Source organism: Panthera pardus, unplaced genomic scaffold, assembly GCF_024362965.1.
Source record: "Panthera pardus isolate Hobbes unplaced genomic scaffold, ASM2436296v1 HiC_scaffold_27, whole genome shotgun sequence".
Taxonomy (NCBI): Eukaryota; Metazoa; Chordata; class Mammalia; order Carnivora; family Felidae; genus Panthera; species Panthera pardus.
Window position 1 is genome coordinate 3,154,830 of NW_026526843.1, and position 15,654 is coordinate 3,170,483.

Consider the following 15,654-nt stretch of genomic DNA (forward strand, 5'->3'; position numbering starts at 1 on the left):
GTGAAACTTTTCCCTCTGAGCAAATGAGGAGGAAAGACTGCTTCTCTCCCTGGGGAAAGGGCATGCTGATAAGCAGAGATAGATACCTGCAGCCAAGTGGGAACAGATAATCATCTCCTCAGATTGGACGTGTCACTAAGCAAAAGAGAATGTGATCTCCTTTAATGCCACCAGGGCACCTTACTTAAGAAATGTATTTCCCACTCTCTGAAATGAGGGTTTTTGTCATTTTAATGAGGACACCAAGTCTTTACTTTCACAGACCTAATATTAATTGGGCACATTTCTGAAGTTGGAGTTCTTTGTACATTGCCAGAGCATTGAAAAGTTCAATATTACCTTTTAATAATATGTTTGAGTAGGTGAATCCATCAGTCTTGATACTAAAGAGCATAGTACAGTGAATTTATTCATATCTTGCCATCATTAGTTCTCAGCTGTTCCTTTTTGACTATTTCCTATATGGGAAAACCATTTCTCTTTATGGGGATTGCTCCTCAGACCTGAAGGCTGCGAGTTCATTATGGCAATATGAAAGTACGAAGGCAGCTGTGAACTCTTTTTAGAGGAACCATTGAGAGCAAAATCCCAGATATGTTTTTCTATAACAAAAGATCTGAAAGGATTTTGTGCCATTAAAAAATTAACGGCTAAGTTTCTTCAGTGGTGCAAAGAAAACAACAATTTTAATGGAAGTAAATTCAGGGGGTTGGCCACCCTCACAAAGCAGCATTACAAGAGATGCTTACAAAATGTTACCAAATTATTGAAGGAAGATGTTTAACATATGTTACCAAATTATAGAAGGTAAACTGTGCAACATTCCTCTCAAGGTTCATATAAAAAGTTTGAGCTGGAGTGATTCACAAAGAAAAAAAGCCAAAAAGGAAATTTTGAAAGAAAGAGAGGGACATATGAGTAGTTGCAGGCCAGTTCAGGCAAAATTTGAAGTGAGTTTCCTGACCTCCCAAAGGTTTGCTTTCCTTACCTCTGCAGGTCATTACTCCAGTGAGGCTCCTGCCAGTATGGATGCACCAGGGACTTCATTGTTTCTCCTCTGAACTCTCTAAATTCCCCTCTCAAAGCAAGTATCTTCATCTGTCAGTTGTCCCACTGCCCCTCATCACCCTCAGACTGCTCTCGTTCCTTGCTAGGACCTTTAATCTCTTGAAGTGGCCTACTTCACCCAGTCCATTAACTATTTTCTGGCTAAACAGATTCTACTGCAAACTCCTTGGTACCCTGTATTCCTTCACCCTCCTGAAAACCTTTGGCCAGTCTTACCATGCCAGTTCCTAGTTCATGGCCACTTGACTCAACCTTCTCTGCACCTTACCCTGGGCTGCAGAGGACTCTTATAGGAAGGTGCGTAGCTGAGCAGTCCTGGTCAATACAGACTCATGTTGGTCCTTGCTGCTGGGTCTCTTACCTCTCACTGATTTCTTCCTTTCATCCTGCCCAGGGCATTTATTCCAGGTCTGCTCCTGTCTCTTCATGGTCTCATTTCCAAATCACTTCCCTAATCAAGAGTTGACCAATCTCTTGCTATATGGAGAAGCATGGGATGCATATATACTTTTAGCTTCACCTCTCTTATCTCAGAGGAAGAGGATTCTTCCCTCTCTGAAGAAAACTCCACCTGAATTTGGATCACTCCCCGTTCTTCTCCAGGATTCCACTTCCATAATTATCCACAAGTACTCTTTCATTCTCAAGCATCTTCAACCTCACTCTCTCCATGGCCTCCTTCCCTTCTATTGAACAACAAACAACAATTTAACTTTAACTTTGTTACCAATTCCAGTTACCATTTACAATACCTGCATTTATTTTTGCTCAGCACCCAACTCTTTGACCTGTGGACTCTGTCCACTTTCTCTCCTCAATATCATATGTTCTGGCCCCTACCTCTATCACTTTACTAAAATAGTTCTGGCTCAACACTGTCCTCAATTCCTTCCTTCTTTAGAATATCTGATGATGCTGATTATTTCTATTTCTATACATTCTTCTTGTGGGCTCTATAATCCAATGTTTTTCTAGTTTTCTTTCAGCCTCTTAGACTGCTCTTTTTCTAACTCCTCTGCAGTCTCCTCTTTCTTTCCTTCTCCCTTACTGTGGGGTGGCCATCAAAGTTCTGTATTTAGCCTTTTACTATTCACCAGGCTTCAGCCAACACCTCTGTACTACCATCTTCTATTCCTTCCACTTTCTTCAACCCTGATTTGAATATAAATCTCATATCTATTTCATAATTACCTACTATCTGAAACTGATCTCATATTCTATAAATCAGTCCCATGCACTAGTACATTTCTGTCAGTGCTACTATTATGGGTTTAATTTACACCTCCCCCCACCCCCAGCCACAAATAACTTTATGTTGAAGCCCTCAGAATGTGACATTATTTGGAAATAGGATCTTTGCAGAGGTAATCAAGTTAAAATGAGGTCCTTCTGGTGGGCTTATGGACTTATATGACCAGTGTACTTATAGAAAGGAGAAATTTGGACACAGAGACATGTAAAGAGGGAGAATGTCATGTAAACATGAAAGCAGAGATTGTGGTGATGCATCTACAAGCCAAGGAACGTCAAAGATTGCCAACAAACCATCATAAGCTATGAGAGGCATTGGGGCTCCTGGGTGGCTCAGTTGTTTGAGAGTCCAACTTCGGCTCAGGTCATGATCTCACGGTTTGTGGGTTGGAGCCCCGCATCGGGCTCTGTGCTGAAAGCTCAGAGCCTGGAGCCTGCTTCGGATTCTGTGTCTCCCTCTCGCTTTGCCCCACCCCTGCTCACACTCTGTCTCTCTCTCTCCTTCAAAAATAAATAAACATTAAAAAAATCTTAAAAAAAGAAGCTAGGAGAGACATGGTACAGATTCTCCTTCCAGCCCTCAAGAGGAACCCACCCGGATGACACCTTAATCTCAGACTTCTGGCCTCCAGAACTGTGAGGCAATAAAACCCAGTGTGTGGTACTTTGTTGCAGTAGCCCTAGCAAACTAATACAACCACTGACTCTCTTGTCTCCCAGACTAGAAAACCTCACCTCATCTCAGGTTCTTACTTTTTCTTCCCCATCTATATCAAATCTTGTGTCAAAGACTTTAGTTATTCTTCTGAAGTGACTCCTAGCATCTTTAATCTCATACTTTCTGTTATATCCTTTTCTTCTACCATTTAATCTCAGTTCTTGTTACCTTCACTCTAGTCCTGGGTTTCACTATTTCATATCTAAATTCCTATAAAACTCTCTGACGGATCTCTCTTTATCCAAAATTATTTCCTATCATATATATATATGATATGATATATATATATATCAAAATAATCATTATAAAATATTATATTATAAAATATATAATGTTGCTTTTATCATACTAGCACCATGATTGAGATATGCTTATAGTGCCATATTGTCTATTATGCTAAATGTAACCTTGGCTTCATGGTTCCCATAATCTGGACCCACCTTGTCCACTCAATATTTTATCCCCCTATACCCATCATCCTTATTTCCCTCTTTGAGTTCTGTTCCTTATCCTCTCCTGCCTCCACATCAAGATATTTTCTTACTTTCCCTCCTCTCATCCAAACCTGTTCATCGTTTAAGGTCCTGATCAATTTTCACTGACTGCAACTACTCTGGCCACACTAATATCTCTTGTCCTTGTTGCATTCTAATCAGTACTTACAGATTAGCACCAAGTGGTATTTCTTATATTTTATGTAAATTTACATATATTGTACCTCTATTTCCATCAGCTTATAGGATGCAGTGCTTGTTAATTAATTGATAGATCAAACTCTTAAAGAGGGAATAATGAGAAGTGGGGGGAGGGAAAGAAGATTGGATACCCAGAATAGTGAAAACTTCAGCTAGAACAATGCAAGAGAATGAATCTAAGTCAATGTTTTCCAAATGTGCTCCCTGGACCACCAGTATCTAAATTGTTTAGGATGCCTGATAAAATGCAAATTCCTGAACTCCATTATGGACCTAGTTAATCAAACCCTGCAGTGCAAAAATAAGACTTTTTAAAGGTAACCCAATGATTCTTATATATACCAACTCTGAGAACCACTAGTCCAAGTAGAGAAGGCAGACAATAGATATGTTGAAAAGGAACAGCTGTTCTTAGGTTTACTGGCCACGTGTACTTTCCATCATGGCCATCAATAGAATGAAATAGTTTAGTTTCTCACTATCATGATTTGCTTTGATGTGATAACCTCTCTTCAACACATTGCTTTGAGAACAGCAGTCCTTTCTTCCATGGCAAGAATATTTCTAGTACTGCATCATAAATGTGAGCTAGGTAATATAGACTCTCTTGAAGAATAGAAATTTGTGGCACTCCAAGGAAAGGTAACTGAGACTGCTAGGCCAGCTTTGACTCTTACTTTCTTTGGGAAGTAAAATTTAACCACAGTATGCTATAGGCGCCTGGAATTCAAGTTTGGTAGCATGGAGAGAGAAATAGGAACTCTGAGATCTGGTGCTTAAGCCTTTAATTGGAACCAAGTGATAACTAAAACATGTAGCTGATTTAGATAAAAACTGAGGACCCACTTACTGGCTCACACTGAGCAGGATTTCTGCAGCTGACTACTACAGAAGCAAGATAACAAAATCAGATACGATCGAGGGGAAGAAAAATGCACAAAAGTCCTTGAATTAAAATGAATTGAAACCTTCTGGGAGAAAAGCTATTTGGTAAGCTCCATTAAGTCTATTGTAGATAGCTTTATTTGACAAAGCAGCATCCTGGCATGTGGAACAGGAAAGAAAATAGCTATAAGATGATCTGTCAGGGAGTTTTCAGTCTCTAAACGAATAAGATTCTGTGCAGTAGCCAATACAGCTTTTAACTCAAAAGAGATACAGAAGCAAAATGCAATTATATAACACTAGTAAGTGCATTTAATCTGAATCTCCCATAGACACTCCCTCTCCCAATAACTCCTCAAACTCAGCAATTTATCAAGTAAATACTCACACTTATGATCACATTCATTTCAGGGTAACACTGGATTAACACTATAGAATACTGCAGATACTTAGATGGAACCAATTCTATAAGTCAAAGATTAGTCAGCTATAAAACATCTTGGCTAAGAACTTAAATAATTTGAATAGCTCAATTATTATTAAACTCTTTTGTTTTTTTAAGCTATAAGTTTATAGTATGTGTTTATAGTACTTAGGTCACTGTTCTGAAAATGCTATCTAATGATTAAAGGATTTATTCAATATATATGGAGAGTTATATGTTTAGGGATCTAACATGTGGCAGAAGTAGAGGAAATTCAGATGTAACAGCCACAAATGCCTTTTTAAAAGTCTGACTTGGTGGTTTTCTTTCTTTAAGAGTTTCTCTTGATGGAGTGAAGATTCTAGGACCACTCAAGTGGCTATAGAGCTGCTGACTTCAATATGCAAGTACTGGAACCAAGAAGTTCCAATTTGCATTATAATCAATAGGTTCTCTGTTTCTGTGTGTCTCTCTCACACACACAGTAGGGACAGTTTACTACAATATCGCCAATGTCTCTAGCACAGTTCTTGGCATGCAATAGGTATTAAGTGAATGAATGAATTCATTTAGCCATCACAACATTCCTGTTAGATGGTTGTATAATGTACTTCTTACAACTATAAAACCTGAGGCTCAGTGGGACAGAAGTCCTTCCTGTGTCAAGAAAAACAGTTTGGACTAGAACTCAGCTGCCCTAGCTTTAGGTCTGATGCTTTGTCCACTGTACCTTAGTGACTCCTAAGATTGTATGGAATGGCTTACCTGAAAACACTGGTTTGATTTTAATCTCACATCTGGTAATCCCCGCCCCCCCCCCGATAAGATTTGTTATGAAATTGAAGGGTAGTGTATTCTCATATTGTTCAATATGTTTGTGTTGTGAGTTCTACTGGGGACCCACACTATGGCTGCACACTGAGGTCCTGAGTATACTAAGTAAGAGCAAAAGCTTTTACCAAGACATCTGTCTGTAGACTCTTGTTTGGTTCCCAATAAACCCCTCAGTAACCAGTAACTACAATAAAAGGCAGCAGATAGGTAAACTATCATATAAAATAGATATTTCCTGTTACTTGGTACAGTCTCTTTTAACTTTGTGATTCCTTAACGAAAAATATTTAATTTATATGAAGATAAATTTATCAAAAGTATCTTTTGTGATTTCTACCTTTGGAGACCTTCATCCCCAATTATATAACCAACTCCTACATTTTCCATACTTTCTTTTGTATTTTTTTGTTTCTGTTTTTTTTTTTTTTTTTTTTTTTTTTACTTTTGAATCTTAAATTCATCTGTTACTAATTTTGGTGTAAGGTATAAGTGACATAGGGATCTAACTACTTTTGTAAATGGCTACTTATATATTTATGTATAAGCTCTCATGATTCCTACTGTAGAACATATTAATAAATCCAAATCAAATATAGAACAATGCTGCTTAAATGTCAGCACTCCCAAGGAAAAAAAAAAGTCCACTTTCAATTAGGTACTGTGATGGAATATTGGAGTAAATAAGAAGATCCTGTAGCCACAGGGTTGATATTCAGGCACTATGTACTTATATGGCTTTACCAATTGTTTCTTGCTGGCTCCAGACTGATGGTTTTGTGCCCATACCTTACTGGGTGTTAAAAGTTTTAAAATATCTCTGCAAGTAGATGTTAGTTAAATGAAAGAAAGAAGAACTATTTTTACCTGATTCCTCAGTTTCTTTTGTTTCTGTTGTTTCTTCTATTTCATCATCAGACATCTCCATTTCTTCTTCTCTTCTGATTCCCATTAACTCGTCATTATGTATGTTGCGAATTTCCTAAGGTTAAAAGTTATGCCTTTTAGGTAGGAAAGCTTTGAAAATGCTGAAGGAATGAACACAGTTAAGGAAAAGATAAAGCTGGGTTTTTTGACATATGACAAAACTTCAGAGTACTCTTAAGGCAAGGGCAAAGGGGCATGTTGGGGCTGAAACTGTCTCAACAGACAAAGCAGATTGTACATTCTGTCTTTCATAAGGCATTCTTACTATATCCAGATCTCTGACCATTGATGATTCTTATATCCATTCTATATTAGAAAGTACTGTTGGTAATAAAAGACCTCTCACCTCTTACATGGATTTCTGAACTTTCCTTTTAGGGTTCTGCCATTTTCACCTTCCCATGTCAAATCCCTTGATTTTGCTCCTTTCCATCCTCTTCCCTTTCCACTTACAGACTTACTCAGTGGAACTCTTAATATAACTTTTTCAGGTTTAGAAGTTACAGCAAAAATTAGCTGTCAGGAGTGAACTTCTATCAGATCAACCCTTCCATGGATAATAACTGTACTCTGAACAAAACACAAAATCAGACCAAACAAAACCCCTAAGTACTTGATGGCACTGGAGCAAACAAAAGCAGGCATATCCTAAACAGCTGCTGACACTTGGAAGGATGTGGATCTCTTCAGTTTTTTAAGGGCCATTTAGTCTGACACCAGACCATAGTTAGCACCTCAAAGGGTGACTACATTTTAAATAGAAAACCTGGTCTTTATATCCTAAAGCAAACAAGGAGAGAGCTATAGGAAAGTGAGGACGGGATCCCAGAAAGGAGACAACCAGAGAGAGAGAGAGAGAGAGAGAGAGAGGGAGAACCAAATTCTGTGTATAATATCTGCTCAAATTTCTGCGTGACCCTCGAACCATGGAAGCACAGGGCAGATTCCAAACAACACAGATAAGTCTAAAAGAACTGACCTGAGATTTGAGCTGCCATATAAGGGAGAGAATTTCTAGCTTAGATTCAATTAAGTAAATTGATCATTAAAACAAAAGAAACCCAAATCAACCTCCTTCGGAAGAATATAACAGAATGAACATAATAGAACATAACTAGAACCTTAAAAACAAAATATTCACAAAATGCAGGCAAAGACCCAGATTACCTGACATACAAAGAACTGGGATGAGATGACCCATTTTCAAGATAAAAGACAATCAACCAGGGATCAAACTTGAACCAGATAGGGCAGTTAGCAGATAAGGAGTTAAAGCAGCTATTATAACTATCTCAATGATGGAAAGGAAATATGATCATAATGAATGAAAAGACAGGAAATCTTGGCAGAGAAACAGAAACTTTAAAATTCTAAAACGGAAAAATACAGTATCCGAAATAAAAGTAACTGGATGAGCCTAAGTCTAGAATAGAGACGGCAAAACAAAGAGAGTACTTAAAGAGAGAACAATTCAAATTTATCCAATCTGAAGGACAGACAGAAACTAACTGGAATCACAGAGAGAAGAGATTGAATGTTTCAAAATACTTGAAGAAAAAAATATTTGAAGATGTCTCAAATTTGATGAAAGACATTAATCTATATATTCTAAGAGCTCAATGAACCCCAAGAAAGATATGTGTGAAAAAGATCTGTCTAAGAACACCATAGTCAAATTGCTGGAAAATAAACAGAAACAGAAACTCTTTAACTCTTTAGTTAGCTAAACTCATGGTGATAATCATTTTGCAATCTATATAGGTCAAATCATAATGTTGTGCACCTTAAACTTATACAGTACTGTATATCAATTATATTCTCAGTAAAAGTGGAAGAATAGACAAACTTAAAAGTAGACAGAAAAAAAAACCCCTAATACATTATATACAAGGAAACAATTTGAACACTTTGTTTTCTTTCAGAAACAATATAGGCCAGAAATCAGGGGAACAAGATCTTTAAAGTGCATGAAGAAATAAAAATATCTGTTTATTCAGAATTCTGTATGCAGAGAAAAATTCTTTCAAGAATGGAGATGAATTAAATTTATTTTCAGACAAATGTAAATGCCAAGAATTTGTCATCCAAAGATTTGCACTATAAGAAATGCAGAAGAAAGTTCTTCAGGCTGAAGGGAAGTGCTTCCAGATGTAAACACAGATCTTCAGGAAGGTACGAAGAACTTTGGAAACGATGGAGATCATATTGGAAAAGTCACTTACAAAAAGTAAGCATGAAAACTGTACATTTTCAAACAGCTTGAAATCATTTAGAGACCACTAAATGCCTGTCAGAGGCTTCTCAGCATTGTGCTGAAAATTCCTTACCTAGTTTAGCCCCAATTGGGCCATAATACAGGAAATATCCAAAGCTGTCTGGTGAAAATTGCCTCCATTTAGTGGATTATAAATATTTCAAATGGGTTTCTTAATAATTAATGCTATTGTTAATTGCTATCTCAACTAATATCCTCCTTTTTTATTCTTGTACCAGGAAAAATAATAATTTCTATATCAAGATAGGTTTTCACCAAAGATAAATAAAAGTACCTTTTAAAAATGTAAGCTCTTCAGTATTATCACTGGTAGTTGAGGTAATAGAAAAATAGAAGTAATAGAAAATAGAAATACCAACATAGCATCTCTCAGGTGCTGCAGGGGCCTTGCTTAAAATAGAAGAAAATAATGACTTGCTTGAGAAAAATGAACTTTAAAGGGCTGTGTCAAGAGAGAGATTTGCTACATCTTATTCAAACTCATTACATAGAGAATAAAGGAATTGTTCATTTCTAAGAATTCATTCTGTCTTGGGAGTCTGGGTTTCAGTCATCATCAAAGAACTGTTACTGGAAAGGTGATTATAATGAGGTCTGACACTGGCAAATTCGAATATTGTACAACTTGCTGCATCGGAAAAGTTGTGGTTCTCCTCATTGCCTAACAAAAATGTAGCCTGTCAGTGGGTGTAAGTAGAGACCATCTCTCAATTCACAAACATGTTATCTGACTCTGGGAAAGTTATTGTGTTTCTCAGAAGAGTAAATTGTGTTCCTTCTAGGGAAATGTCCCAGGGCAGGGAGATCTAACTGAGAGCTAAGACATGCCCAATAGCTGCTCAGCACCCACAAAACATCTTTCTGCTTCCAGCTGGGCAAGAAAGCATAATCTTTTCTTAGAAGTATAAAAAGTTCAATAACTAAGTGATGCAGCTTATCTAGAGGTCTTTCACATCTTCAACAAATCTCCAGAAATAAAAAGACCTATGGGTGACTTTTACCTCAATGCCTGAAAATACTTCAGGAACAAGAGTTACCAGTTCCTTTAGCTGATAATGAAATGAGGGAAAGAAAAACTAAGGGGAAGCTTGCTCTCAGTTGTTCAGTAAGGCATGCAAAGTGACAGAGCTTAGAGCCTTCTAACCACTAGGCAATCCCCCTTAACTACAAAGAAACTAAGCCCTGTATCATTACTCTTCTGTAAATATCCCAATACAAAGTCACATGAATGAGATAAAGGCAAAGAGAACATCAGAGGTTATAGGATACCATAGTAAAGTACACTTCTGGGGAGCATTTGGTAAATGGCAGTACCCCTAAATAAAGCAAGTAGGTTTTTAATTCTTTGAAAGCCTTATCATTAAAGCACTTGATATCAAAGATACCTGTTTTCTTTATTTCTTGTTGGGTCAAAAAAGCTCTAGTTTGGGAAGCAAACCCTAACAAATGCCTTTGGAGTGAAGGACTAAGGAAGGCACTCTACCTAGCTTGGCTCATATGTGCAGGTAGGAGGAGGGCTCTGAGCCACTGAAGTGGAGGCAGCAAGGGAAGTAGATACCTCCCAGATTTGCCCCCTTTCCCATCCTGACATTTGAATCCAGTGCTGAAACCAAAAGAGTGGTAATGGCATGCAAAGACATTTTCCAGAAGTTTTCATTTGTAAATCTCTACCTGAGATTGACTGGGCCACGTCACTGATAGACTATATCAAAAAAGGTAAGACAGCACTCATAAACTTTCTATATACCATTCTCTTGCCCACAGTCGACCTGTGATATTTTTCATTTAAACAGCAAATTGTTAATGGTTTCTAAAAATGCATTACAATGGCTTTGAGCCTGTTTTAAAAGTAACTTAGAAAGTCACACGCTGCTCCACAATGGAGAAGACACTTTTACATAAAATCAAATTGAAACCAGAGACAGAGGAAAATACATGGAAAGAATCACCTTTGTACCAGATGACATTTTAAATTTATCATAAAGTAAGCAAATCACAGTCATTGCACATTAAGTATCTATATAGTTTCACGAAAAGTTATATGAACTTAAATTCATCTTACTTATGATTTATGATAAGAACATGATTCTCAGTAAAGCAAAGTTCCTTATTAATTGTGTAACAAAATTGTACTTACCTAGACTTTCAACATTAACAGGATACTTGGTGAGGAAGGGGTCAAGTGAAGGAATGGAAAGGAACAGATAGCCTCTACACTTATGTAGAAATTTGAATCTGAGATATCATTCAATTCAATGAAGCAAAGCACAAACACAGGTTGTTAATCAATGCCTATTGTATGATACACATGGAAATAAAAATTAGGTTGATTCAAATTGTGTTAGTAGGTGTTCTTGTGGCTGAAAGCTAATAGCTAGTGTTAGTACACATGGGTACTAAAACAAGGGTATGCAGATGACTTAACCATCTGTTTACAAACAGTTCTTCAGAGTTTGGAATGGTAGGCTTGGAAATCTATAGAGAAAATTATTTTACCAATCACAGTATTTCATTTTATAAGAATGTTAGCAATCATCAAGTCCCTTTTTCTCTGGCCTGATGGTATAAAATCTCATATTGGGGAGGATGTAAGGGAGTATATTCTAGTGCCTACTGCTATGGCTCTAGTTTCTAGATATCATCCAAGGTTTAGCTTCTAATCTAGGCAATCTTCTTAGTGAGAGAAACATGCAGGTTTTAAATGGCTCTGTAGAAAAAGAGTTCCTACAATACACAGAACTGTCAGTGAAGTCACTGCAGACACTAACTTTTGGTTAAGAAAGGGACTTCAACCTTCTCTTATTACCCTTTCCAATTGTATCTGCAGGAGCCTTACACACATCCAAATCAGGAAAGTAAACCAATGAAAAAGACTCATTAGCAAACTAGTATGCCCAGCATATGCTATTAAGGTGAGTGCCTAAGCTTCCTGAAGGTGCGGACTTTTTCTTCTTACTCCATAACCTCTCTCTAGTAAGACATTGTTGGCTGGTGGTAGGATGACAATTAAGACAGGAGCAGGTACTTTGTGACATGAGGAGGTTACCGGCTAGGCCATTCCCAAAGGCAACTGGTAAAAAAGGCTCAATGTCAGAAGCTTCCACCTTGATGAAACCTATGACTTAGGAGGTGTAGCTTTGACCCACAGGCCAAGAAAAAGCCAGTCTAGTTTATTTAAGTCACTGAGATGCTCTGATTCTCAGTGGGGTGCTAAGAGAGAGCTCAAATTTAAGAAGATGGTTGTCACTTTCTACAGGACACCTCTTTTCAGTTCTCAGAGTTTCCTATTATCAAGTTAAAATATGCAGAAGTTAAAAAAAGCCATGATTTAAAGAGGTACCAATGTAAAATAGAAGAGGTATTTTCAGGTTTAGGAAATGCAATGCCTGAGGAAGGTCATAAGCTATGTTCCACTCTCAGTAGTTTCACTTATCAAGATTGAGGTATTCCAGGTGGACCTTAATTTAGTCCAATCCAATAGGCAGGAAGCATTTTTCTGGGTTTCCACAAGTCTACAAAATACATCGTAAAACATGTAGCTCTTGGCAAGTCATGCTAGCTATGTACTTTATCCTTGTCAGTGTACCAAGGAAGCTGTGCTACAATATTAGGTGATAGGGTGTATAGCTCTCATTCTCTACAGGCCCAGAGAACTTTCCAGCTTACTGGCTATCTTTACTGAGAAGGTAATTAAACTCAAGTATATACCCACCAGATAGGTAGGCTTGATATAACTACAAAGAGCCTTGATGAATAATATTAATGGAAATATCTTATTGCAAACCCATTTACGGGAGGGTTGTGGTCTGAACAAATCAGTGCTCAAATCAGAGACTCCCTTCCTCCTATGAAAAGATAATATTGTATTGGCAGGGCTGTCTGCAATGGGTGGGGCAGTTCAGACAGCTTCTTCCAACCCTGAGAATAGATACATGTGTATATACATTGAAGAAAAGGTAGAGACTTAATACAGCTTTTTTTTTATTAATACAGCTTTTCTATAATTATAAGACATATTGAGCATTTTCCCTCAACCTTTATTCTTCTGAACTATTCAAACTAAAGAATTTGGATATTTTAAATTTAGGGTACTAAACTCCACTCCTCCCCCTTGAACACTTTCGTTACCCTTCTAGCTCTCTGAGGGCAAAGACCATCTGCTGAATTTTGTTTGTTTGAGGCTCAACAACTTTGAGTAGACCTAGGATTCTAAAATCATTTTGTGCTACTGTAAGACAACAGATCCCTTTTTTGTTCCTAATTCTCTTTTTAAAAACAATTAAAGCATTACTAGCTTTGTATGACTCTACTTATCCACTGCCCTGATATCTTCAGGGGTTTCTCCCCAGTGACTCCCAGATCCCTTTCCTGAGCCAGAACTGATGGCTCAGAAACTATCAGTTTATGAACAGGGTTTGGCATATTTTCCTCTAAATGCTCTTCACAGTTTTCAAATTGTTGCCACACAAACTATGTCATTTTTCTCATGAAAGATGGAAAGAATAGATTTATATCTTCATTTTATAGGTTAGGAAATTGAGGTCCACAAAGATGAAATGACTCATTCAAGAGTGCAAGGCAGTTTATACTAATGTTCCAAGTGAGAAGAAGAATTTCTAGTCTTGAATTGATCACATACTAGCTGTGTAATTTTGTGTATATCACTTAACATTTCTGTGTCTCAGTTTCCTCACATGTAAAACATGGCAATCATACCTACTTATTCTCCCTTATAGAGTTGTTAATGATAAACAGAAAAAATACTATTTCCCATTTATATAGCATTTACATTTTCAAACTCTACACATCTTTTATCTCATTTAATCCTGCAAGACTGGCTTCCTTATTATCTCTGACTTACAGGTGAAGAAATAGAGACTGAGAAGCTGACTAACCTGGTCAAAGTCACACAGCTGCAATGTGTCATAGCTAAGACCTGGATTCTCTGACATCAGGTCCAGTGTACTTTCCATTGCACCACATCTACTGGGAGGCTCACATAGGTGAGGCAACTGTCGTGAAAGCGCTTTATAAAATGTAAATGCCTTACAAATGCTACATAAACGTTAAGGAATATGAGAACCTGCATTTATAGATATAATGGGACTGGTACCACACTAGCAAAGAGGACTCAGAAACAAAGTTGAAAAAAGATTGCTGCATACACAGATCGAAAGTGTCAGGGCTGGGTAAGGAAGCTGCCCATAGGAACAGAAAAACTTGAAGTATAGGTAACACCATGTCAAAGGCAGATCCATGAAAAACAAACCTCCCATCTTGGTTTTTAACCTTGGACTCAGAATAGCAACCTAATCACATCAGACTTATTCTATGTGAAAAGTCATTTGAGCACAAGAGGATAGCTGCATGTCAACCTTAATCTGAAATCAGAGCCCTCTGTTACCTTTAAAGCTGCCACCTATAAAGATGGCTGAGTGGACTTGATAAAAGAAGCTCAGAAATTTCAATGTTCCAATGTAACACTAGGCAGCTTCAAGCCTCAACTGTCAAGATGCTCTAATAAATATAAGACAGCCCTAATGTTACTAACACTAGATGCACAGGTCAGTAATTATTGGTGTACCGGAGACTAGCTAGCTTAGACAAATAAACTTACAATGATCACCGCTACATTTTCACTACTAAGGTTTCTATCCAGCGCAATGCATTCAAGACAACACATGCACATTTATTACCCTTTTGGCAGCATGTGGTCTGGTCACAGTGACAGGCTATAGAGCATATCTCAGCGTTTCATTAGAGCCTTGTTGTGACCATGGGAGCTTGGCACTATTTAATTCTGACTAAACTCCAAATCAATAACTTGTTAAAGAAATAAACTGTCCCCCTGAGGGGCTACCAGAGTAAAAAGTTACCAACCTCAGCTTGTTTGCACCAAACGCTGATGTTTTTACGCTGGGCTTTTGTGAAATGGTCCCATGCCTTTTGTTTGGAGGCAGAATGGTACACAGCTACTATCTGCTCAACTGTAGCATCAGATCAGCAGTTGAATCAGGCCCGAGTATCATCCAGGGATGGCAAAAGAGAAGAGAAAAGAAATAAGAGAAGCATCAGCTTTGTTGTATCTTCTTGTATCACACCACTAGGCTATGGTTGTGCTCAGAAAAGGTTACGTGTGTTGGGGTATCATGATCTTAAGGAAGACTCAAAGGCAGAGATATCAGTATACAGAATGAAAAAAGGGAGCTCCAGAAGGTTTGGGTGAAATGGTGACTAAAGTTTTTCTTTTAATTTTTTTAGTGTTTATTTATTTTTGGGAGACAGAGAGACAGAGTGCAAGCAGGGGAGGGGAAGAGAGAGAGGGAGACACAGAATCTGAAGCAGGCTCCAGACTCTGAGCTGTCAGCTCAGAGCTCAATGCGGGGCTCAAACCCGTGAAGCATGGGATTGTGACCTGAGCTGAAGTAGGACGCTTAACTGACTGAGCCACCCAGGCACCCCAGTGACTAAAGTTTTAATACAGGCAGTCTGTATTCATTCAGGCAGGAGAGGCAAGAGTTGAAGTGAATGTGATTTAGTACTAATGGCCTAGCCCAGAATGGCAGAGAGTGGAGAACTG

At 37.9% G+C, this 15,654-nt stretch overlaps 1 protein-coding gene across 12 annotated transcripts in view; it reads right to left on the reverse strand.

Moving 5' to 3' along the window:
- The window catches only part of ENOX2 (ecto-NOX disulfide-thiol exchanger 2), a 259,494-nt gene that overhangs the window by 16,889 nt on the left and 226,951 nt on the right, over positions 1-15,654 (reverse strand). For all 12 annotated transcript variants that reach the window (XM_019427003.2, XM_019427002.2, XM_019426996.2 and 9 more), the window contains 2 exons: positions 14,955-15,061; positions 6,740-6,854 (listed from right to left, as the gene is read on the reverse strand). In XM_019427003.2, coding sequence (XP_019282548.1) covers positions 6,740-6,854; positions 14,955-15,061 — 222 coding nt within the window. The remainder of the gene's footprint in view (positions 1-6,739; positions 6,855-14,954; positions 15,062-15,654) is intronic.